Consider the following 23,028-nt stretch of genomic DNA (forward strand, 5'->3'; position numbering starts at 1 on the left):
AAATGACAGGGTAAAGACTTGAATAAAACAACAAAATGTGCCACTGATTAATTAATGTCAAACAAGTGATGTTTACTGTGTTTAGCGTGACAAGTGACAATCGAGGTTTTATAATCCGTTATTTTAAACAAATTTTCACCTCCCTCAAGCGCGTGTAGGGTATTCGCACACCATGGGCGACACGCGCGCCTGAAAATGCAACCATACTTTTAGCGCTTAGCCAAGTGCTTAGCTACTGCGGCAGTCTCTTGAAGTTGAGTCGCGCCTCTCTTTTTTATGAGACAATGAAAGGTAAGAGAGTAGACCCCCCAAAATTCCCCCCCCCCCATGGGGCATTATTCCCTCGGTAATCCCTTAAAATCGTATGAAGACAAACAATAGACTGCAAGTCTATTGTTTGTCTTCATACATTTTTTTGGCTGATCAGATCTCTTGTAGATCCTACGTTGGCAGCGTTTATCGTATGCGGTCCATCGGCAGTTTCTGGTTTCTTAAAATTGTACCCAGTTCTCCCGCGGATAGTGTGATTGTCGCCACGCACCTTGTATCATTCTCGCGCCCGGGCTCCACATTTGCTTCCTGTGTTCGAAAAACTCCTCCAATCACTCCCTGTCACTCGCCTTCTGTCGCTTGAAAAATTACTCCCAAAACAAATTAAGCTTTTCACAAAATCCCTACAAGTCGATCTGTATGACTGACATTTACTGGCATTCAAGGCCTCTCATGAAACGTCAGCTACTTCCGATACGCGACACTCGCGTGGTGACCGCGCACTGTAGATGTACGAGCCAGGTCAAAGACGTAACACATGAAAACTGTGCGCTTAACGACTGTTCATGATAGTTCCTGACGACAGCCGGTGCATTTTAGTTCCTAATGACACTGGGCACATTTTTCACACGTGGGAAACAAAGAACAGATGACTCTAAACCTGTGGGGTTTTTTGGTTTATTTTTGAACACAGCAAAATACCCAAACTGAACTACATGTTTATCGATCTTTTTCTTGTCTGTAGATAACTGCTGAGGCATACATTTATCGGCTGTGAAACTTAATTGAGTAGTTACGCGAATGGAATGCAACTCTTTACCTGAATTTCATCGATTTGAATTTAAAAAAAAAAAAAAGCGTTTGATAGTGTTTGTCAGGGAAAGTTTATGGCTGATCAAAAAAAGTTATGGTATAGCAGTGAAGAATGCATCTCTTTTGTAACTGTTCTACAAGGATTGCAAATGCAGCGTTAGACGCAGGTTAGCAGATTGGTTTGATGTTTGTATCTCTGGTGTAAGGCGGGGATGTGGGATGTCAGGGTTCAGCTTTTGATAACGGCGTTTGATTGGGTGATATATTGAGTCACAGGGAATGGGTAACATGGCACAAAGTGGGTTTTAACTTTAAGTGAATATCTCGAATTCAGTCGCCGATGATATCACTAGTATCGGACGTCTTACTGTCTTACGCACGGTAGCACGTGCAATCGAAGACAAACTACTTGGAATTGAGTGGAGAGAAAAGTGCTGCCCCGAACAATCGCATCAATAAGTGACTCCCATTATTTTGGTCAAGATGCTGATATTGAAATAAGCCTAGGGTCAGGGGGAATTTGAACAATTTTCCTGAAGCGTTGCAGAAACACCGCTCTTTGTATACGTTGTGAATCAAAAACAGTACATGCAAAATTAAGGTTTGTACGGTGCTTGAAATTGAAGTAAAGATAGTCTCACCACCGTCTAGCAGTCAAGCGTCTCTTGATTAACTAACACGGAGCTATTTTTCTCGGAGCTAGGCCCCGAAAGGCTTGGGGAAGAAGTTTAATGCGAAATTTGGGGTCAGCGGTTGGTACCCAACCATAGTAATTTGCCTACGGTTCACTGAGGGTTGTCAGTAGAGTTCGTCTCGCTTAGTTGGCTCCATTTAGCACATTCTGAGCATTACAGAGAAATTAACATGAGTGAGAAGAAGCTAGGATATATTCCAAACTATGCGAGGTTTATTATGGGGGGATCTGCTGGGTGAGTACTGAGTTGGTAAGCCAAATAGCTTGCCAGTCATGCATCGGTAGCATACGAGTCTTTAATTAAGCTTACAATAGTTTTTTTGTATGGTTTACTTGTATACGTGGCTAGTGCTTTTGGTTGGAAGTGAATTTTTTTAGATTTATGCTTTGCGGCGTTTGGTTGAGATATAAATGTAAATATATTTTCGATTAATTGCTCATTTGAATTGAAACATCACTCTTGTTGTTCATGTAAGATTACTACAATCCTGGCCATAAGTTGTTGGGACACCTTCCCTTTTGCGCGCAGAAACCCACGATTTTAACTACGTCCTTCACGGGACAATAGAAGGTGGTTAGACAGTTGTGTTGGAAGCGAACGTGATTGCTAAAAAATCGTTATTATTGGAATAAGACGTGAATATCTATGCTATCGTCACTTTAGGTGGAGAAGACAGCTCTAGGTGGCAAACAATTCTTGAAACGTGGCTATTCTGAAGCTATCATCAAGGCCTTTTTTGGTTTTCAAGATTTTTATCAACATTGACAGGGGGGAGGGGGTAGGCGGGCTTACGCGGTCTTGGTCTTAAGAGAGGCTGCCTGTGAAGTCATCTGCCATAAACTGTCCCAACACTTTTGACCAGGATTGTCTGAAAAGTACATGTTTTACAAATGTTTGCAAACAGTAAGGAAAACTGCGCGATGATGCTTTATTTATGAAGTACAATAATTTATTGTTAACAAATGTATTTTGCACTGATTAAGGTAGAAACAGGCCAGTACTTAGCTCATGCAAAATACTGTGTTGTTGGGGTTAATCTTATTACGCACGCGTAATTAATGTTGCAAACGTTGAGAAAAGTTTTAGACAGAAGTTTTGTGTTACTCAGGTCGCAAAATCCGTCGATACTGGCTGCGTGACAATGAAAGCCTTTCAATGTCATGACGAGGTACCGTCATTTCTCACTTGAGTTACGAACATTTCTCACCTTGTCTTCTCAAATTATCAGACATTATGTTCGTTCAGTTGCGATTGTTTGTGACAGGATAGTGTTATGAACTCGAAATATTCAAGATAATGTGCTTTTAACAAAACATATTGGTCACACTTCGCATAGCGAACATTTCTCACCAAGTACAAAGCTTAAAAACAGTTACTTCCTGACATATTTTTTAGATAACGGAGTGAGAAATGTTGAAATACTGAGAAAAACTGTTACATGTCACCTAAAAATGGTTTTCTGCTAAGTGGTACATAATATCACAGTTTAGGGACGTGTTGAAATGAATTGTTGACAACTAAACCCATTAGAAATTGGGGAATTACTGGTGAGAAATGTGCAGTTCTCAGACGAGAGCCATGACTACCAATTGCGTTACTCCCTCAAATCTTCCTCGCCTGCATTTGTGATTATGAATGTTGCGAAGCAGCACCCACAGGGTGACAAGTCTTGGTGCCCCTCCTTTCTCATGGGATTCCGAAGGCGGAAAAATTGCCAATGTACGTTCATCATTTCAGTAAAGTTAACTTTTATTCCAAGCTTTTCATCTAAATAGTTCCTTACTTGAAACCACCTTACTCTCTTGGCAAGCTTCACAGCCATGTGAAAGTGGTAGTGGTTCATTTCAGCACAGGCGAAGCTGCCAGTAGGTGCACTATGTGCCTCTACTGACACAACCTATTGTAGAATTATTACACTGAAATTCTTGGAAGAGTCAATACGACTATATGTTGTGATATAAACTGTCTGTTGCCTTTTACTTTGCAACTCGATCATCCTTGTTTTTACTCCAAGACAAAAACTTGTTATCAGTACATGCCATCAGCAAACAGTTGTAGAGTACGCACACGATCTTTATCAGTTATTATTTGCAGGTTTCCTGACAATTTGCCTTAAGTACTCAAAACTTCACCAAACAAGCATATACTTTAGGAAAACAATATTTCAGCATTAATTTTGATAACATGCACTGCATAAAGATAATTTCCCCGATTTTTTTAATCTTTTCAGATTCAGACAATCCTGGCCATAAGTTGTTGGGACACCTCCCCTTTTGCGTGCAGAAACCCACGATTTTAACTACGTCCTTGATGTTTTAGGGAAAGATGAATAGAAGCAAGTATAATTGACCCCCTCCCCTCGAGCAATGTTGAAAGAAAATGAGGCTATTCTGAAGAGTAGATCGGATGGTGTTAAAAAGGAAAAAGGGACAATAGAAGGTGGTTAGACAGTTGTGTTGGAAGCAAAAGTGATTGTTAAAAAATCGTTATTATTGGAATAAGACGTGAATATCTATGTTATCGTCACTTAAGTTGGAGAAGACAGCTTTAGGAGGCAAACAATTCTTGAAACGTGGCTATTCTGAAGCTTTTATCAAGGTTTTGTTTTTGGTTTTCAAGATTTTTATCAACATTGACAGGGGGGAGGGGGGTAGGCGGGCTTACACGGTCTTGGTCCTAAGAGAGGCTGCCTGTGAAGTCATCTGCCATAAACTGTCCCAACACTTTTGACCAGGATTTTAGGTCACCTCGGGTGATAGAATCCCAGAGACTGCATTTTTGACAGTTATTTACCTTCTAGAGACAGATTGTAACACTGTCAAGACATACAGAACTTTTAATAACTACTGAGTGAGCTTTGTTTAGTTGTTTGTCTGGTTGGTATTACCAGCATAGTCAATCAAACCCAGTCGCATTGAATTTCGATCGAACGAAATCGAACGAAATCGAACTCACTGCATGGACTGAGTTCAGCAATTGAATGAAATTGAGCTTACTCTAAAAAAAAATAGTATGAAAAATAATCTGCTCCAAAAAATGAATCAAACTCAATCGCACTTTTGATTTCCAAATTCCTGATTTTTGTAAAACAGTAAAAAGTTTTTTGGAAGATCAAGTTATGTCAGTATAACAGGTGTTTTTCATAATGGCAGAAACTCTTAGGCTTGATTACCAGCTGCTATTTGAGAAATGAGCCCATGCTCCTCCCCGAACTCACCTCAGGGAGGAACGTAGCCCTGACTTGAGTAAGCAGCAGAATTCAAGCTTTAGAAACCCAGAGAAATGGCTTCAGATGCATTGTGGGTTGTTACAACATTAAATCTGTAGTACAAGGCTACCAAGAGTACTGCTTTCATGCCAATGAGGGTGAAAATTTCAAAGGTTTAAGGAAATAGTGAAAGAAAATGACCGCGGACAATAAGGTCACCTTAAACATAGGCTAATGTAATGGACTGAGTTTGATTTGGTTTGATTGAGTTTGAATGGTTCAGAAATCAAACTCACGTGTACAAAGTTCGGTGTTCGATTTCATTTGATTACCAAACTCAGTTGAACTCAATCCACGGATTGAGTTCGATTTTGTTCTATCGAGTTTGATTTCTGAAAATTCGATTGACTATGCTGGAAGAGTGGAAAGGTTGAATTTCTATGAGACCCCATCCACAGTGTGTTTTTGAAACAATGTGTTTTGTACCAAAAAAACATCAAAAGGTTTTGGTCCACACTACTATTTTTGCAGTGTTTTACCTATCCACACTAATAAAAATGCTTGAAAACTTTGATACACCAGGATAAAACACCAAAGCTGCCATTTGCACAAGCCATGTGATAGAGCAATTTTCACTTGAGTATTGAAAAGTAATTGGTTTTGCATTATTACACTACAAGATTGGCTTTAAAAGCTTGTGCCACTTTTTGGTCAAATCAGAAACAAAACCAAAAGCAATCAGACCTTGCTGACACATATCTTCTCACGCTTGTCATCAGCTATACATGTATGTATTTACTATGAGTTTTGATTGCTTCATATGATTGAGTCCCTAGAGATTGACCACAATGTTTACTTTGGTTTCGGTTTTATGACACTCAATTGAAAACTGCTCTTTCAGCATTTCCAAAAGCCTCCAATTTTGCCCTCTGGGTAGGATGTTCAAATGTGTGCATTTTCAATGAGAACAATGAGCATTTTATAACAAATTAATTAGTATCAAATGCATCAAGTAGGTGCATTCTCAAGGTAATCTTTGTAAGCGTGGACATAATTACGCACACGCACAATAAAATCTTTTGACAGCATAAAAAGTATTTCAAAGTTCTGTCCTGAATTTTTTTATTTTTATATCAGAAAACACCTGGCATTCTAGCATCCCTGAATAGTGCAAACGTTGAGCCTTCATACATTTTACAAGGATGCCAAAATTTGTTATAAGATGAGTTGCATAAAAATTTTCATGCTTAATGCTGTTTTTGTTTTCTTGTTAGTATGGGTGCAACTGTGTTTGTACAGCCACTGGATTTGGTCAAAAACAGGATGCAGATGAGTGGTGAGCAGTTTCACAATTTAAATTAACATGTTCTCTAATTTCAAGTGTTTTTTAGATAAGTAGTACTGCAACGATACACCAATGCACCGGAGAATTGCGATATTTTTTGTCACAATACGAATATTGATATTATGACAAGATATCATAATATTATGATATTGTGATTCTTCATGAATAAAAAATTCAGCAGTCAGAAACAACTGTCTTTTACGACTCCTTATTCAAGTCCAAGCCCTTTCAGAGCTATTTATTAAACAAAGGGACCCAGGAAAGGGAAAAAAAGTTCCATCATTGCTTTGTATTGCTTTGCATGCTTCTGGTGACATGTCTTTCAAGATGGTGGCACAAAAGCTTGCACAGTTCCAATTAGTTGTCAGCTGACACAGTCCTGTGTGCCCACGGACGAAACACACCTGTCAGTTGTATGTAATGATGTATCGTATCATGTATCGTATCGTGGCACTTGCATTGAGATATGTATTGTATTGGGAGAAATTGTATCTTTGCAGCCCTATAGATAAGGAGTTGGTCTTACAGCTGTAGGTCAAAATCCTGATGCTGTCAGAACACAACCTACCATGTCAAGTGTATGTCAAGGGAGACTTTGGATGATTTTTCAGTCATACAGTGGAATCCCGATTTCATGAACCCTCAGTTTTTCAAAACCTCCCGATAACTCAAACCAAAAGTAGTTTCCCCTCCTCAGTCAAATGCTGTAATTTTACCCCCGATTTCTTGAGCTATCCGATTTTTCAAACCAACATTTCCGTTGGAAGTTCAAAAAATTGGGATTCCACTGTACATGCAGTCACCTATTGCAATTCCTCATGTTTTAAACCATCTGAATTAGGTTGAAACACTGCTGCAAAGATTCAGGTGTAGTTCTTTATAACCTCACATCAGTCTAGATCTAAAATACGTCAAGTACTTTGTACATTGATAAGTTAATAAAGATGGTGAATTTTAAGCTCGGTCATGAAATGTGAAGGTGAATTAATCAACATGACACAAGCGTGGGACAAAGAAAAATTCTGAGTCCCCGACAGGAATTGAACCCATGACCTCCCGAACACCGGGCGGGCACTCTATCCACTGAGCTACGAGAACTCATGGAGAGCAAGGTCATTTAACTGAGTTCATATATGATAGGTGTCCTGCATACTGCTAGGATCAATGCTATCAAATTCATCGTGAGTAGTGATAAGTTAATAAAGATGGTGAATTTTAAGCTCGGTAATGAAATGTGAAGGTGAATTAATCAACATGACACGAGCGTGGGACAAAGAAAAATTCTGAGTCCCCGACAGGAATCAAAACCATGACCTCCGGAACACCGGGCAGGCGCTATATACTTTGTACATTACTGCTATGCAAGGAAAATGTAACAAAAACGATTGACAACTTTAAATTGATCAATGATCATGTGCTACAGTAGGTAGACCTATAGGCAATTGCTATCATACTAGTTATGCATTGCTTTCAAGTGGTATACCATGGAATATCCCACAAGTCATTTGTATTTTCTTGGTATACACACAAGTCTTTAGGCAAGTGTGTATACCAAGAAAATACAAATGACAAGTGGAATATTCCATGGTATACCATGATCGAGCATTGCATAACTATCTTAGACCATGTCATAGAAAACACAGTGGCCAACACAATCAATGGGACATATGCATAGTACATTATGGGAATGTTGGATGCTATACTGTTGAATAGACAATGGCTTTCCTGTATTCTGATTAGCTTTATATAATGACCCAGGTTATTCTAGCATTTTGATTGGTTCTCACCCATGATCTATTAGAGGACAGATGCACGATTGACGTCATCATTTCAAAGTTTTTCTCTCTGTGTTTTAAAATGGCAGAAAGTTTTGAGAATTAAGACAATATTTTGTGTGACTTGGTGAACGATAAGGTACAAAAAAGTTTTGTCGAGGCATTGAACAGCCACAAGAAGAAGGAGGAAGAAAGAAAAAGCCGTTTTTTTTAGAAAGTAACTCAGAAAAATACTTGAGCAGGCTGAGTCGGCAGTCGAGTGAAACTAAAACAAACACAAAATTGGTCTTGAAATTACTTTAAGGTAAGAAACCTTAGCTTCGTCTCAAATTTAACAAACCCGATAAACAAAATTGTGATATCATTTATTTATTTAAACAATTCAACTTTTCTCAATCTCAAAATAATTGTTGACACAAATTGATTCCAGGAATGAAACATCAAAACATCACTTCTTAAATTCACTCACAGTTAAAATAAACACACAACCTTGCTTTCTGACACGAATGTTTCAGTCCATTTCAGGGCACAGCAGTGAGAAAAGTAGAGCTCACTACAGCTCACAACCAACTGTATCCCAGCTGTAAGGTGTCTCTGACACTATATCAAACTGATTTGAGAATCACCAACCACAGAGGACACAAATTTCCACCGTCACAAACGGTCCTTTCATTTAAAACTTGAATCAAATGGCCTCCAATGTTGACCTCAACCGCAAGTTTTCTGAGCATATTTTTTCAACTCCTGCAATATTCAAGGCAACATTCAAGCTTTTTGGCTCACAAGGCTGCTGTAATGAAAAAAACTGACTTGACTTTTCTAGCATTTTCTTTAAGATTTGTAGATTTCGCTGTTCAATTCTGCTTTCACTGTAAGTTTTCATTGCATGAGAAGCGACATTTGAGTCAAGTTTGACAGCGGCATGATTTTCCTGGACACATAGCAACCAATGAGATTGCTTCATTTTGTATAGACAATAGTTCACGTCAAATGGCTTTTTTTCGTGTTCACCAAAGCGGGCAAAGACAGGCTTTCGAGTTATGGTGAAAGATTCCGAAATAAAAAAGCTTTATCTGTAGTAGTTTGTTTCTTTATTATATAAAACAGATAGATTCCATGTTGCCATGCGTCTGTTCAGCAATAGATCACAGAAGAGGTCAAAATGTGGTGAGAATATCGATAACAGAATCGGCTATCGCCTCATGTGCCACTTTTTTGTTCTTACCACATTTTTGACGTCATCTGTGATCTATTACTGAACAGACGCATGGCAACATGGAATCTATTTGTTAAGTATTTTCTGTGGCATGGTATAAAACAAGGTAAGAAACTCAACTGTCTCAGCAAATCATATGGGTAGTGGCCTTGACAGAGCTGATCTGTGATGGTCATATTGCTTTAAGACTGCTTGGCTGATATTATGGAACCGCCATATTAGAAAGGTGATGCCCTTGAAGTGTCTAATGGCATACAACTAATCAGTAGAATTGTATCACTTTGTTTAGGTGTTGGTGGTGCTTCAAAAACCCACAAAAGTAGTTTACATGCAATTGCCTCCATTCTTAGACAAGAGGGATTTTTTGGTGTCTATAATGGGTTAGTTTGTTTGATTGTTAAAAAAATTTATATAATACAACTGTATGTTTGACTTTGGCGGACATATTAATAAATAATGAAAGTTTCATTTTGGGTTGTGTTGCAATAGTGAGCAATCAATGGTAACATCAACAGTTTGGTCTGACAATCTGTTGTTTCAATAATGGGGGCAAAAAGCAAACACATTTTGGCTGCATTGTTTCTTATTGTATCCTTGATTGAAATTCAACTGGTACATTTTAACACAGTCATGGTTGACAACATTTGAAATTACAACTGGCATATGAAGTTGGAGTAACATGATTTCCTTTCTTCTTAGACTTGCTTAAGCAATTTTGTCAACATGAGCTTGCAAGTATATTGTTACCAGACAGAAAATCGCAGTATATGTTTTTAAGTCTCAGAAAAGAAGCTCTTAGTCAGCCACCTTAAGTTACTATGGATAACATTTGTGATATAATCTGCCTTATTGATAAGGAAAAAAGTGAATGAATGACATGACTATGACACACATAAACTTGAATAATGTGAGGCTGATAGTCTGATAGTGGTTTATGTTCACATGCATTTTCTTTTCTTTGTAGCTTATCAGCTGGTCTCTTAAGACAGGCAACATATACAACAACGCGACTGGGTGTTTATACTTCACTAATGGAACATTTTAAGAGGTTGGTGGTTAAATTGCTACTAAAATAAATAAGTAATTATATAAATAAATAAACAACTTTACTTTAAATGAATGTCAAATGTATTAAGCATTGTTGTACTACTTTGGGGCGTTGTAAATAAGTAAACAAATATTTCAAATAGGACATAAACTATTAAGAATCCCAATTGGTGGTAGGTTGACCAGTTGGCTATTTACACAACACAGCCAAAGAGATGAATTTGGGACCACCAAGAACAAATCCAGATAGTGGTAGGGAGGAGGATTTGAACAAGGGACCTCCAGATTTCAAATCAAGCGTTCTGATAAACCACTTGGCCACACCGCTTCCAGCTTGAAATGGAAGCATTACTTCCTTGGTTAAGCTATGTAAAAAAATACAAGAAAACTCTTTAAGTAATATTCATGAGAGCTCTTTTGACTATAATTATTTTAACTGGGTTTGTTTTATTCTCTGTTTAGTCCTGATGGCACTCCACCATCTTTTCTCAAGAAATGTGCTCTAGGTTAGTGTGTCTGTTTGTGTTGTTTGGTTACTAGCTCATTCATTGATTTGGATGTTTATAGCCTGAGAGCAGGCCCAATGTTTGGGTCAGATGAGCGAAGCCCCATGAACAAGCACGTGAGTAATACACGAGCCTGTGCATCTGCAGCCTGTCAGTCTATTTGTTTTTTAGCTTCGCCACTTTCTCCATTGTTGATTCGTTTGTTTTTCATGCATTTGTTTGTGGTTGGTTTGTTCCCTTACAGTGGAACCTTGTAAAGTGTCTGTATTACTGGGGTGTCAGAATAAATATCAGACACATGTCTTCTCAATTTAAAGGGTAAAGCATACTATGTAGAAGGTAGCCTGCTAGCAGGCTCACACTGGAGCACAAGCGTGTGTGGCATAGCTGTGAGCATGAAATGGAGCGGCAAGGCCGCGGGAGAAGAAAGTGAGCCTGCCGTGATCTCTGCAAATTTTTCATTTCCACCCCGGAAACTGCAGAAAAAATAAGCCAACTAATTTTCACTGGAAGTATGAACTTTGGCAGCTCAGATTTCTCACGAAAATTGTAAATCTTTTTCATAACAACATACAGACACGATATTCGTTGTTGATAAAGTTTTGACACATCGTCAATATGTCTAGCAAGGACACACACTTGATTCCAAGTGATCCTGTTTTGGCAGTCTGGTCTTTGATGACGCTGGTAAGTGAGCAAACACCTTCGTTTTTTTTCGTTTCCTGTTTGCAATCACATAGGTTTGTGATATTTAACTCTTCCCATAGGCAGTCGGCAATACAACAAGTACGTCTTGATTCATTAACACACTTTCAACTGCTATTTCCTGCTCCCTCTTTAGTTTAAATTTAAACCCGAAATAGACTGGAACTTTGTTAAAACATCATTAATACATGCACTCAACTCTTCCTCTGATTCCAAATGTGGATGACTTATTTTTTATTGTGAGAACATGCGGTAAATTACCGACTCCATGGGGATCTAATCGCTCCTCATCAAATATGATAGATTGACAATTTTCTTGCCTTTCCCGCTTTTCGACCAATGGTATTTCACTTTGTTCAGGCAAAGCAGAAATGAAAAAATTACAGAGATCAAGGCAGGCTCACTTTCTTGGCACCTCTTCACCAGACTCCTTCCCACAGGATCACTCTGCTCTCCCCTCACGCGTGTGACTCAAAGGTGAGCCTGCTCACAGGCTATGTAGAAGGGAACAGAATGATGTTTAATACGTTGCTCAAAATTTGAGTTCAAAGTCAAGAAACTTTAGGCTCACTGAAACAGTCAAAATCAGTTTTGCATGTGACAATATAATTTTTTGAAATCAGGAACTCTTGCATTAATGATAATTGTGCAGATAACCGGTGTCTGTAAAACAAGGTTAACTTTGTTTAAAAGCATGTCACTTGAGTTACATTAAAGTGTCCATGTCCGTATTAACTGGTGTCTGTGTTAAGTGGGTTGTTGAAAGAAAAATCAAGACCGTCTGTAATAAGCAGGTGTCTGTAGAGCAGGTTTCCAATTTATTTATTCATTTGTTTTTTCCTTTCACCACATTAGAGAGGACAAGGCCATATGGGTAGGTTCAGTGTGAGATACAAAGATCACTGGACGCTATTCAATATGGAAATGTCTAGGTTTAAATTACTTTGAAAGATTATATGTAACTGCATGTGTTGAGCACAGTTTTACATACTTGTGCTGACACTCAGTTTAAAATGGCATCACACTTGTCAATAGATTGCTGCCCAAGACTTGAGCCAGGAGCTAGTGTAGCAGGCTTTAGAGACTTTTCTTTATTACGCAGATACATTAACACGACATTCTGTAACAAATCATAGTACATTCATTATCATGATGATAATTTGGGAAGTGAGGCTATCATTATAAACTGTGTGTTTGCATTTTCTTTCACACAGGAATGACAGCAGGGGCTATAGGATCATTTATTGGCACACCTGCAGAGATCTCTCTCATAAGAATGACCTCAGATGGAAGGTCAGCAAAGTCTCCACTAAAGTGACACCTAAATGATCTCAGTTGTAAATGAAACATTAAGTATGGTACACGTCTAGATCTAATGGATTGCAGCAATAAAGTCACTGTTATTTCCTGCAGGCTTCCATTGGAACAACAACGCAAATACACAAGTGTGTTTAATGCCTTGTTTAGGATAACCAAGGAAGAAGGACTTTTTACTCTTTGGAGGGTAGGAGCAGCTCAGTTAAAATATAATTTAAGTTCATGAAAGTGCTTAATAGATATCTATGCGTTCAGATGACCCACTGCTCATTTAATCATGGTCTCAGCCATGTGCAAACAATTCATTTGTAACCAATCATGAACCGAGGCCTCTACGCTTTGTTTGGTCAGGCTATTGATGGCATTGAAGTTAGACTGTGCAAAAAGGACTTTGCTGTATGTATAAGCGTTTTACAATTCCAGAAGTAAACTTTTAAAGATTTCTCAAGTCTGCTTGTAATTAGTTACCAGCAACTCCTGTTTCATTACCACTTTGACAGTATAGTTACAGTATACTTATCAGGCTGGAATAGCTCTGAAAACAGTGCAGTACGTTTGACAATACTCCACATTTTAGTATGACAGGTTTTACAACTTTGTGATTTGATTTATTTTATGTTGGCTCAAGTCTCATTTGTAGTGTTCTCTTTGTTTGTAGGGATGTGGTCCAACGGTCACTCGAGCAGTTGTTGTTAATGCAGCCCAACTAGCTACATACTCGCAAGCTAAACAGAACTTGCTAGCAACAGGTACGTCCAGAAATGCACATAGTGTACACGAACAGGGACTGCCACGGCTGTAGAGGTCATTGATAGATGTCATAATGATGATGTCTCTGTACAGAGATCAGGGAGTTTATGCAAACTCAGTGGCGATGCCTAGGACAATGTGGATTGAAAAACTACTTCATCCATGTACTCTTGGCTCTTTTTCTAGGTTAGAATATGTTACATACGACGAAAAACTTGTCTCAACTTTGCTTACTTAACCATGTAAAAGCAAAACCAGTTCTGAACCAGTCACTTAAAGTTTTTCCCCTCATGGCGAAGGTTACTTGTGTTAGCACTTGCTTTGAGGTTGCATTTCAGTATTGTAAGTTGTAATAATTGATCTTTGTAGTTGCTTTTGGTTGAACAACACTGAAAACCACTGAAAATTTGCTGTAAGTTAAGTTGCTAATTTTAATGAGAAGGTTTTTGTTTACAGGTTATTTTAAGGATGATCTGCTATGCCACTTTGGAGCAAGTATGATTAGCGGTTTAGCGACTACGTTAGCTTCTATGCCTGTAGACATTGCCAAAACAAGGTTAGCACAACTATTCTAATGCCCCGCACAACTGGTTGAATGATACAAAAGTCTGTTTTGGTGGGGATATTTTCTAGAAGGTGTATTTTTGTATGGTAAAGTTTGTGTTTGGTCAAAGTGTGCCCCTACCTGGGGAGCTTATCCTGGTTTAAATAGCATTAACAACTAGAAGTATATCTACTCCCCCATGGATGGGATGCCAGTCCATCATTAAATTTGCCACTTGCTGTGTATACACCTGAACTCATCAGGTTATACACCTGACAGGCACTGTCAGAGTAAAGACTAAGAGCTCAGCACATTATTTTAATGTCGGTTTTCTGTTGGAAGGGATGTAGTTTTTACAAAACTTAGTTGCACAGACAAATACTGCAGTATGTTTATACCAGTTATCCAAACATAAAGATGTTGATGCAACACAAAATCCATTGTCATCAGATGACCATCAAAAGCCTCTGTAAAACTGTAATTGTAATTCAATGCAGGGTCTTAATAATGGGAAGAAATTTTAATGTTCTGTAAGAGCCAGAACTTACTATAAAAAAAAAGAGGAAGACCTATTATTTGAGCAATTTTGAATTTTATTTTCGGTCGCACGTGGAAATGTTATCAGAATATTAGAATAGTTTAAGTTTGCATGAGCAGTGAAGTGACACCAATCGTTTATCAACAACTTTCAGTTTGCATGTATATTTGGGAAGGAACTTTTTTTAACTGTGACCAATTTTCTTGTCCAATACATGTATGTTGTGTAGGATTCAAAACATGAAGATTATTGATGGCAAACCTGAATATCGTGGAGCAGTGGTAAGGTTGTTTTCTCAACTGATGGTGATTTTTGTCTAGTTTAACTCTAAACTCCTTTCAACGTAACTCTTGGACTTACAAGGGTGGGGTGGATGCTGGTTTCTTTTTCACTGATATATACAAGACTCCTGCTTACGTCATATGTATCTTTAACTGGATGTTGGATCATCGATATATAACCTTCTCGTCTTGTAAAGCAAGCTGAGTCAAATCTTTGGGCATAATGGTGTCATATAGTTTCTCATGTGGTTCCATCCATTCCCCCTGTCCGCCTCTCCTATGTCCACTGATAGAATTTTTAGCATCAAGTGTGTTTCACTTCATTTATAGAAATTTAGGATTGTTTGTTTTGCAATCCCTGTTAATCTTGATCAGTTTTGACCATCCCAAACTCCTTTATAGTTTTCTGCGTCTCGGTGTGTGTTTTTAACTACTATTAAATATTTTAAATCGTTATTTCGATAATTCATTCGCCCCACACACCAATTCCTACCTAGCATATTGGAGAAGATTCTGAGGGAAGCAGTTGTTGTAGTTGTTGCTCGAGTCTCTATAAAGCAAATTCTACACAAGTACTTGAAGTTCTCCCAAATCCCTTCGAGTGACTGCAGTCTGCTTTATACAACGTTTAGTCAATGATAAGTGACCAATCATAGAGCGAGTTAGTGCAATGCTCGTTTTGTTACATCGTGTTACAAGGAAATATTCTGAGTAGTGCTTACAGTGTTCCATGGAGCATTCCGGCCATCGAGCTTTGACAAGTGACTTCTGTCGAATCAGAGCGTGCGTTACATGTTCCATTTATAAATTATTTTGATCGAAAGGGGCTTTTTGCAACTAGGCCACCTTCGCAAGTTAAAGGGGTTTGTCGGCAGTCCTGAATTAAGTCCCAGAAAGTCTTAAACCCGCCACAGGAGTGATTTCCGTGTCCTTTGCGATACCCGTTGGAAATTTTTGTCTCCAAAAAACCGTGTAGTTTAAAGTTGCTTATTTGCCAGGATATATTAACAAAAGTTTTGGTGTTAAAAGATCTAGATCGGTGCGTAATTGGCAATACCCGTGTAAAGTAAACCAACGATCTTCGGAAATAATGTTCTTTGTTGATGCTGCCTTCTCTTTCTGTTATTAGGAAGTGTTCGGTAAAGTGATTCGACAGGAAGGTGTTTTTGCGCTGTGGAAAGGATTTACACCGTACTATTTCCGTCTTGGACCACACACTGTTCTCACCTTCATCTTCCTTGAACAACTTCAAAAGATGGCAAGAAACCACTATGGCGTCTCTTCCAGTCTGTAAAAACACTCAGATTAGAAAGATGCCGTGTATCATTGATGACTTTTTTAGACTATTTGATCGTGAAAAAAATCTTAGAGTGTTGTCTCGGGTTGACTCAGCTTTCCATCTTCCAACAAACGAACACCGTTGTCTCTCATTTCCTCTGGACTTTTTCCACCTTGACAAGATTGACTCCAGATATTTTTGTACAAAAATGACAGACACGCATAGGTCACGAAATCAAAATTTGGTAACACTAGTATTCCTTTCAATTAATTAAAATTGTGCAATGGGTAGACTTCTCATAATTATGGCGGTAATGGTATTTAATGCATAATGTTATTTTGGAAGTTCAGTGCACAAGGCTTTGACCTGCTGATAGCGTTATTGTCAGGCATTCACACTCTTGACATCCGAGGAAATGTCAAGTAAATGAAAGCTATATTGTAAAGATATAATTGATAACTTGATTGTTTATTTAGTTCTGTTGCAAGTAAATCCAGTTTCATGAAACTTTCGAAATTTTACTTACTTTTCGAGCACGTTTTGATCTGAGCGGAGACGGGAAATTTGAATTTTAGCTTCCAATTGACGAAGTTGTGAAGAGAGAGACACCGCTGAAGACAGACAGAAGAAAACAATTACCCAAGTTTAACTGCCAAACATCTTCAATCTGTTTTGAAGATGCCTGTCTCGAACTATTTACAACTTCTAAATTTTTGTTGTTTGGATAAAATAGTTCTAAAATTGATGAATAGTTTGGTTAATTGTCATATGGCAAGGTTTGAAAATGCAGCAATCACGGACATATCAAGCGGGTAATAGCAGCTCTAAAACGAAATAGGTACATAATAACGCTATCAGAGTTCACATGTTTCAGCTGAGTTAGAGGGTGACCTTTAGCTTATTTCTTATCTTGTCGTGTTGCACAGTTTGACACAAACTGGGAATTCATACCCAACTTTTCCAAGTTGATTTTAAATGGCTGCATGGCAAATACAAGTTTGATAAAGAGATTGAAATGCTTTATATGTTTTCAATGAACGAAAGTGTGAACATCGATTCCATTCACACAATGTCGGTTTTACGTTGACATGTTGTCTGTAGACAAAACTGGATTTTTATTATCTCACTGCGTTTACATATATTTTCTTTTTCGTAGAGTACGCCAAGGACTTACCAGAAATTAAAGGTTTTTCCCTTCAAAAGTTTTTTTTTTTTATTGCAGGGAATTATCAATAACACTTAGTTCAGAGAAACAATGTTTGTTTTTGTAGTTATTTTGAAAGCCTATAAACTGTTTGTATTGTAAGTGATCTGGTGTTTAGCGTAAAGAATTTTGCTTGAATTGTCTTCCGCATCAACAAGGTAGGTAGTCTGCCCGAGAGTTTAGCAGAACAAGCTCAGAATTAGAAAGAATCTTGTAGGCATGCCATCAAAATTTCAACCACGAATACATAAAGACGCTCAAGAAGAACATTGATTTCATCATTTGGAATATCAATTACTGTTACATAATTAGATCGTAATGATTTATTCAGATTTGAGGTGCTTAGCGAGGTGAACCGCAAGTCAGCGAAAAGGACATCGATTTCTCCGACACAGAAATTATGTTTGTTAGTGGCAAAGTGGTCAAGGATTGTAACTACTCGTGTAAGAGGGAAAGAAACGCTCCAAAGAGCTGAACGAATGTTTACAGCAGCCTAATGCGCAGTGCAATGATACAAATATGTTTTAGTCCGGCCAAATTGAACTCATGAATTTGAAATGGCTTTTGGCTTCTGAAGGAATGCGAGCGTTACAAGCATAAACTTAGTGCAGTGCAGTGCAGACAGGAAAAATATGGAGGGACTTCTCACCTTGGGCCTTGGTTCCAACGAAAACGAACCTGAACTTACAACAGTGGCGAACAGGGTTAGTTCGGTTCGTCTCATGTCCGGCTCCAATGACGCACACAGAGGGCCAAGGGTTGTAATAAATATTTCTGGACAACGATACGAGACGTACGTAAAGACGCTTGAATCGTTTCCTGAATCACTTCTTGGAGACAAAGAAAGAAGAAAGGACTTCTATGATCCTGTCAACAATGAATATTTTTTTGACCGCAACCGTATTTGTTTCGAGTCGATACTAGCTTACTATCAAACAAACGGAATCCTAATACGGCCACCTAACATCCCTCGAAAGGTATTTATAAGCGATGTCCGCTTCTTTGATCTCGGAGCAAAGGCTCTAGTTCAAGCCGGCGATGGTTTAGAACAGCCCACCGAGACAGCTCAACGTCCTTTACCGAAAAATAAACTACAGAGGAAAGTCTGGGAGCTGTTTGAACATCCAGACACCTCAAATTTCGCGCGAGGAATCGCAATTTGGTCTGTGTGTATAATTGTTCTATCGATAGTTCTTTTCTGCGTGGAGACTTTGCCACAGTTTCAGGAAGATCCTGCTCAAAAAACAAACGAAACGACGAATTCTGCAACGTCAAAAAAGAAAACAGACGATCCGTTCTTCGTGATTGAAGCCTTTTGTATTGGCTGGTTCAGCTTGGAGTATGTCATTCGCCTTGTGTTTAGCCCCAGCAAGTGGAAATTTTTCATCTCAGTTTTGAACATTATCGACCTAGTGTCGATTATACCATTCTATATAACTTTGCCCATGGAGGACTCGGCCAACGTTTCCTCACTCGCTGTTCTTCGTTCCGTACGACTTGTGCGAGTTTTCCGAATTTTTAAGCTGTCGCGTTACTCGCGAGGACTTCAAATACTTGGGCACACACTGAAAGCAAGTTTGCGGGAATTAGGGCTGCTGTTTTTCTTTCTTTGCATGGGAGTTGTTTTGTTCTCCAGCGCTGTTTATTACGCAGAAATCAGCAATGAGGATGGAAATGATTTCCTAAGTATTCCTCATTCATTTTGGTGGGCCATTATCACCATGACCACTGTAGGCTATGGAGACATAACACCCAAGACTCTAGGTATGTACTGTCCTTGCTTACAGTTTGAAATATTTACAATTTAGATTTAAGTAACTCTCGGCACATTAAATTAAAACTTGCCGTCGGAAATAATTATTATAACTGTCCAGTCTTGATTCAACAACCACCAGTAAAAGCATTGTCACAATTGAATAGATATAGAGTTATCCATGAATAAGCCGTTGTTTAAATCCTTTGTTTATATCTGTTGGCAAAACTCAAGCTGGTTTTCATTCATGTATAATCACAAGGCAAACACAGAAGACAGAACCTCCGGCCAAAATGAACTGCATCTAAATTTGCAACTTGTTAAGCATTATTCCTTGGCCACGGAGGCAATACCATTCAACACGTAACATAGCTTGTTTTGTCACGAAATTTCAACTATCTAAGTCTTCATCTAAATGACACGACCTAGTGCTCTTGGAACTCTCGCGTAACAATGCTTTATTTACATCCGAGATATTTTGGACACAAACACCGCAGGCAATGATTTAAAATTCCTACTCTGTATTTAAGTATGCCATTTACATCTTGAAACGGCTCTTTTAAGTCGTCTTTTTTAGCGATTTTCAACTCTACACCAGTTTTGATTTTGGAGACTTTACTCTCGTGGAAAGTGATTTTCTTTTGAGTTTTGAGAATTTGTTTTTATTACTGCGCAATTAAGAAAGGCTTTGAAAAGGCATTGCTATAGTTGCTGTATCCAAACAGACACGGTCATAGTTTCTTCACTGAAAAGCACGCACACCTGATTGATTTTTCCGTTTCTTGATAAAGACTATCAAGGTTTCTTGCTTTGTCGAATGGTTTCAGCCACAGTCTAGCAGTCAACAATTTAACCCATAAACCTGCCATAAACCGCTAAATAAACCCCCAAAACAACCACCAGCACTTTGGATTCAATTTTCTCAGGTTAACCATGTTCAGAAATTTTTAGCATCCGTCATTTCAAACGCAGATAATTTGAGTGGAGTGTACGTTTTGGACAAATAGTTGGAACGTTTGGCCTTTGTGGTCGCGTGTTCAGCTTCATATATTAGGCTTGACACTTTTTTACATCATGATAACAGCCTTCCTTGTATATGAATGGCTGAGAGTTGAAGTAGAACTGAAAGGAATTATCAATTCCATATTTCCGAAACCAACTAACGAAGTAATAATACACAATGAACAAAACTGTGCTTGATTGATTAACATTTTGTTCTTTAGTTCTTCACAAATGATTTACGTGATGGGCTGAAAAGCACCAGAAGAGCAATACAAAGACTCTGATTCGGTCGGTTGGGAATTTAGTTGAGAGGGAGAGTTGAGCAGTCGGGAGAGAGAGAACTGTTCCGTAAAAACCAGCGATAGAAAAGAGGAATGGGGGAGAGAATTGTTGAGTGTTTTGAGGACTCTTTCTCTGGTAGCAGTTTTATGGTGTGAAAAATTAAGAGTGTGGCAAACAAACTTGGTAGATATCAGGAGGAGCCGGTACAGTTCCTGTGGATAAATAACAAACCTTGCCTTGACGACCTTGACCACAGGTACAAGGCTAATATACTCTTGCTTCCAGGTGCCTGAGTGACGTCATTAATCTCGCCAGTCGTCCACACTGACCAGTAGTCGAAATCGCTGATTGTTTTCATCGTAAACGCAACATGTAGATTTAGATTTTTATTATTTTACACTTTACAGAGTCGACAGATTTGAAAACGGAGTCAAAGAAAATAGCCCATGTTACAGCCTTCCTCCCCGAAAGAAAAAAATCGAGGTGAGGGGGAGTGCCTGTAAGCTCCTGTAACACGGGCTACAAAGGAATCGAAACGGTCGGGGCCTTCGTCTAGTCATCGTTGATTTTATGATGTAACTTAATAAACCGCTGATATCGCGACCAAGAGTCTACTGCAAATGATTTCTTGATCAAATTCACAGTGCAGTTTTCAGATTATTTTACCAAAACTGCATTGATAGTCGAACAAATTTGAAAAGTTAAAAACGTCTTTCGCCAGGCCAGTGTTTTGTCTTTCTCAAGTTTAAAGACTATGAAGACCGGTTTTTTTTGAAATAGAGTTATACGCCGAAATTGGTTTGCTTGAGATTGTTTTTAGACTGATAACACTTTGTAAAATGGCGGGAAAATCGGCAACTGGTCTTTTGAGATCTTCTTGCCAAGTATAAATGTATACTTTGCTTATTGTCCTTATTTCTACCTTCATTCATCACGTAATTAAGTAAGCTGCTCTATAGAAATAGTGTTTTTTTTCTTTTTATTTAGTGTAAAGTTAGGTACCTTTAGGTACAAGTCTGGTACTTATGCTGTTGATTATCGCGTTTTACACTAATCTCGTACTGATGGTCTCCTGTTGAACTGGCCGTGAGTGAAGTGAGCGATCTTGGAATTTATATTTATTGTATTGGAATTCCAAGGTCGTAATGTCCGCCTGATGAATTAAAGAAGAGCATGCTTACCGTGCTACAGATATCCGTAAGTTTTCCATTGATTCTCTCTATCTTGTCCACTCTTGCAGGTGGAAAGTTAGTTGGGTGTTTCTGTGCCATCACAGGCGTGTTAGCCATTGCTCTCCCTGTCCCGGTCATAGTGTCTAACTTTGCTTATTACTACTCAAAAGAGAACGGCAGGCAATCAAATATAGACGACGAAGAGGAAGAAGGTGAAATAGAAGAGGAACGTGAGGCCAAGGAAAGCGAAACAAAGAAGAAAGGCCTACTACTTAATTGCACTGGAAAGAAATCCCAAAAGAATAAAGGGGATGTAAAACAAAGAAAGAGGAGCCGAAAGTATGGAACTGTAAAATTTCCAGATACAATGTATAATGCCATAGGCTCCAATGTTAACATGGATCATCCAAATGGCCTGGCAAACTCCACCACTGTAAGTGGGAAAAACAACTATCAAAACCACGGAAAGAAGACTTCTCTGTCACAAGTAGAAACAATTGTCTAAGAAGAATTTAGAGATAATGACAGGAGATGTATGAGCTCGGAGTCTACTGGTTCGAAGAGACTAACGTGAATTGGCGCTCTGCCCAACGGGATATCACCGTGAACCTACATGACAAACTCTGCTTTCCGCTGAAGTTGTACGACCATTTTGACGTGTTTAGCTGTCGGTCTAGCCTAGTAGAAGCTGCAGTCCGTTATGGTCTTAGCTGCTTTTTAGTCTTGTAGAGGAGCTTTCTGAAAAAGCTCAAGCTGCAGAAACAAGACTGCCGAAACAACACAAATAGCTGATGCTTTTCCCTTTTTTTTTTGCAATGATTTTGGCGTGTAGACAGAATTAGGCGCCGACGAGTTTGTAGTTGATTGGTAAAATGCCGACCGTTTTACTTAACAACCGTCAAAGGCAATGCACTTTGTACGTTGTGTTAGTCTTTGCGTTTGATTTTTGGACTTCTTTTTAATTATAACTGAGAATAAATCACAACCCAGTGTCTATGTTTTGAGTTTTTTTATCACGGAAACGTGATTCCCCTAGAGTGCAAATCAATGGATCATGAGATAACCGAGAGCGAGCATAACTTGACTGCAATGAAGAATGCCGCGAACTGGCAACCGCCGCGCTGTAAGCTATCGGGTAACGTGATTGAAGACATTCATACGCTGACACGAGAGACTGAAAACGTGTAGCCATGGGTTGAAACCGTCTGACCCTTGTCCCGTCCTCGTCCCTTCACCCTTGCTCCGCCTCTCCGTGATTTTCCAAAAAAAAAAAAAGAAAGAAAGAAAAGAAATATATAAAACAGACTACAATCAGTCTAATGAGTA

At 38.7% G+C, this 23,028-nt stretch overlaps 3 protein-coding genes across 4 annotated transcripts in view; all 3 read left to right on the top strand.

Annotated features, from left to right (window-relative positions):
- LOC145482659 (uncharacterized) overlaps positions 1-23,028 on the top strand; it is a 183,942-nt gene that overhangs the window by 144,430 nt on the left and 16,484 nt on the right. The window lies entirely within an intron of this gene.
- On the top strand, positions 1,768-18,124 carry LOC145481695 (mitochondrial 2-oxoglutarate/malate carrier protein-like). The gene is made up of 11 exons (XM_081460214.1): positions 1,768-2,012; positions 6,261-6,322; positions 9,612-9,702; positions 10,287-10,370; positions 10,832-10,875; positions 12,795-12,873; positions 12,994-13,084; positions 13,556-13,646; positions 14,104-14,203; positions 14,959-15,010; positions 16,140-18,124. The coding sequence occupies exons 1-11, from the start codon at positions 1,948-1,950 to the stop codon at positions 16,302-16,304; spliced, it is 924 nt and encodes a 307-aa protein (XP_081316340.1). The 5' UTR covers positions 1,768-1,947; the 3' UTR covers positions 16,305-18,124.
- LOC145481694 (potassium voltage-gated channel subfamily A member 7-like) lies at positions 18,126-22,992 on the top strand. Of its 2 annotated transcripts, none has more exons than XM_081460212.1 (2): positions 18,126-19,257; positions 21,771-22,992. In XM_081460212.1, the coding sequence occupies exons 1-2, from the start codon at positions 18,126-18,128 to the stop codon at positions 22,205-22,207; spliced, it is 1,569 nt and encodes a 522-aa protein (XP_081316338.1). In that variant the 3' UTR covers positions 22,208-22,992. The 2 variants fall into 2 exon arrangements, with proteins under 2 accessions (XP_081316338.1, XP_081316339.1); XM_081460213.1 differs by having other exon boundaries at positions 21,873-22,992.

This window comes from Orbicella franksi, chromosome 3 (genome assembly GCF_964199315.1).
Source record: "Orbicella franksi chromosome 3, jaOrbFran1.1, whole genome shotgun sequence".
NCBI classification, from domain to species: Eukaryota; Metazoa; Cnidaria; class Anthozoa; order Scleractinia; family Merulinidae; genus Orbicella; species Orbicella franksi.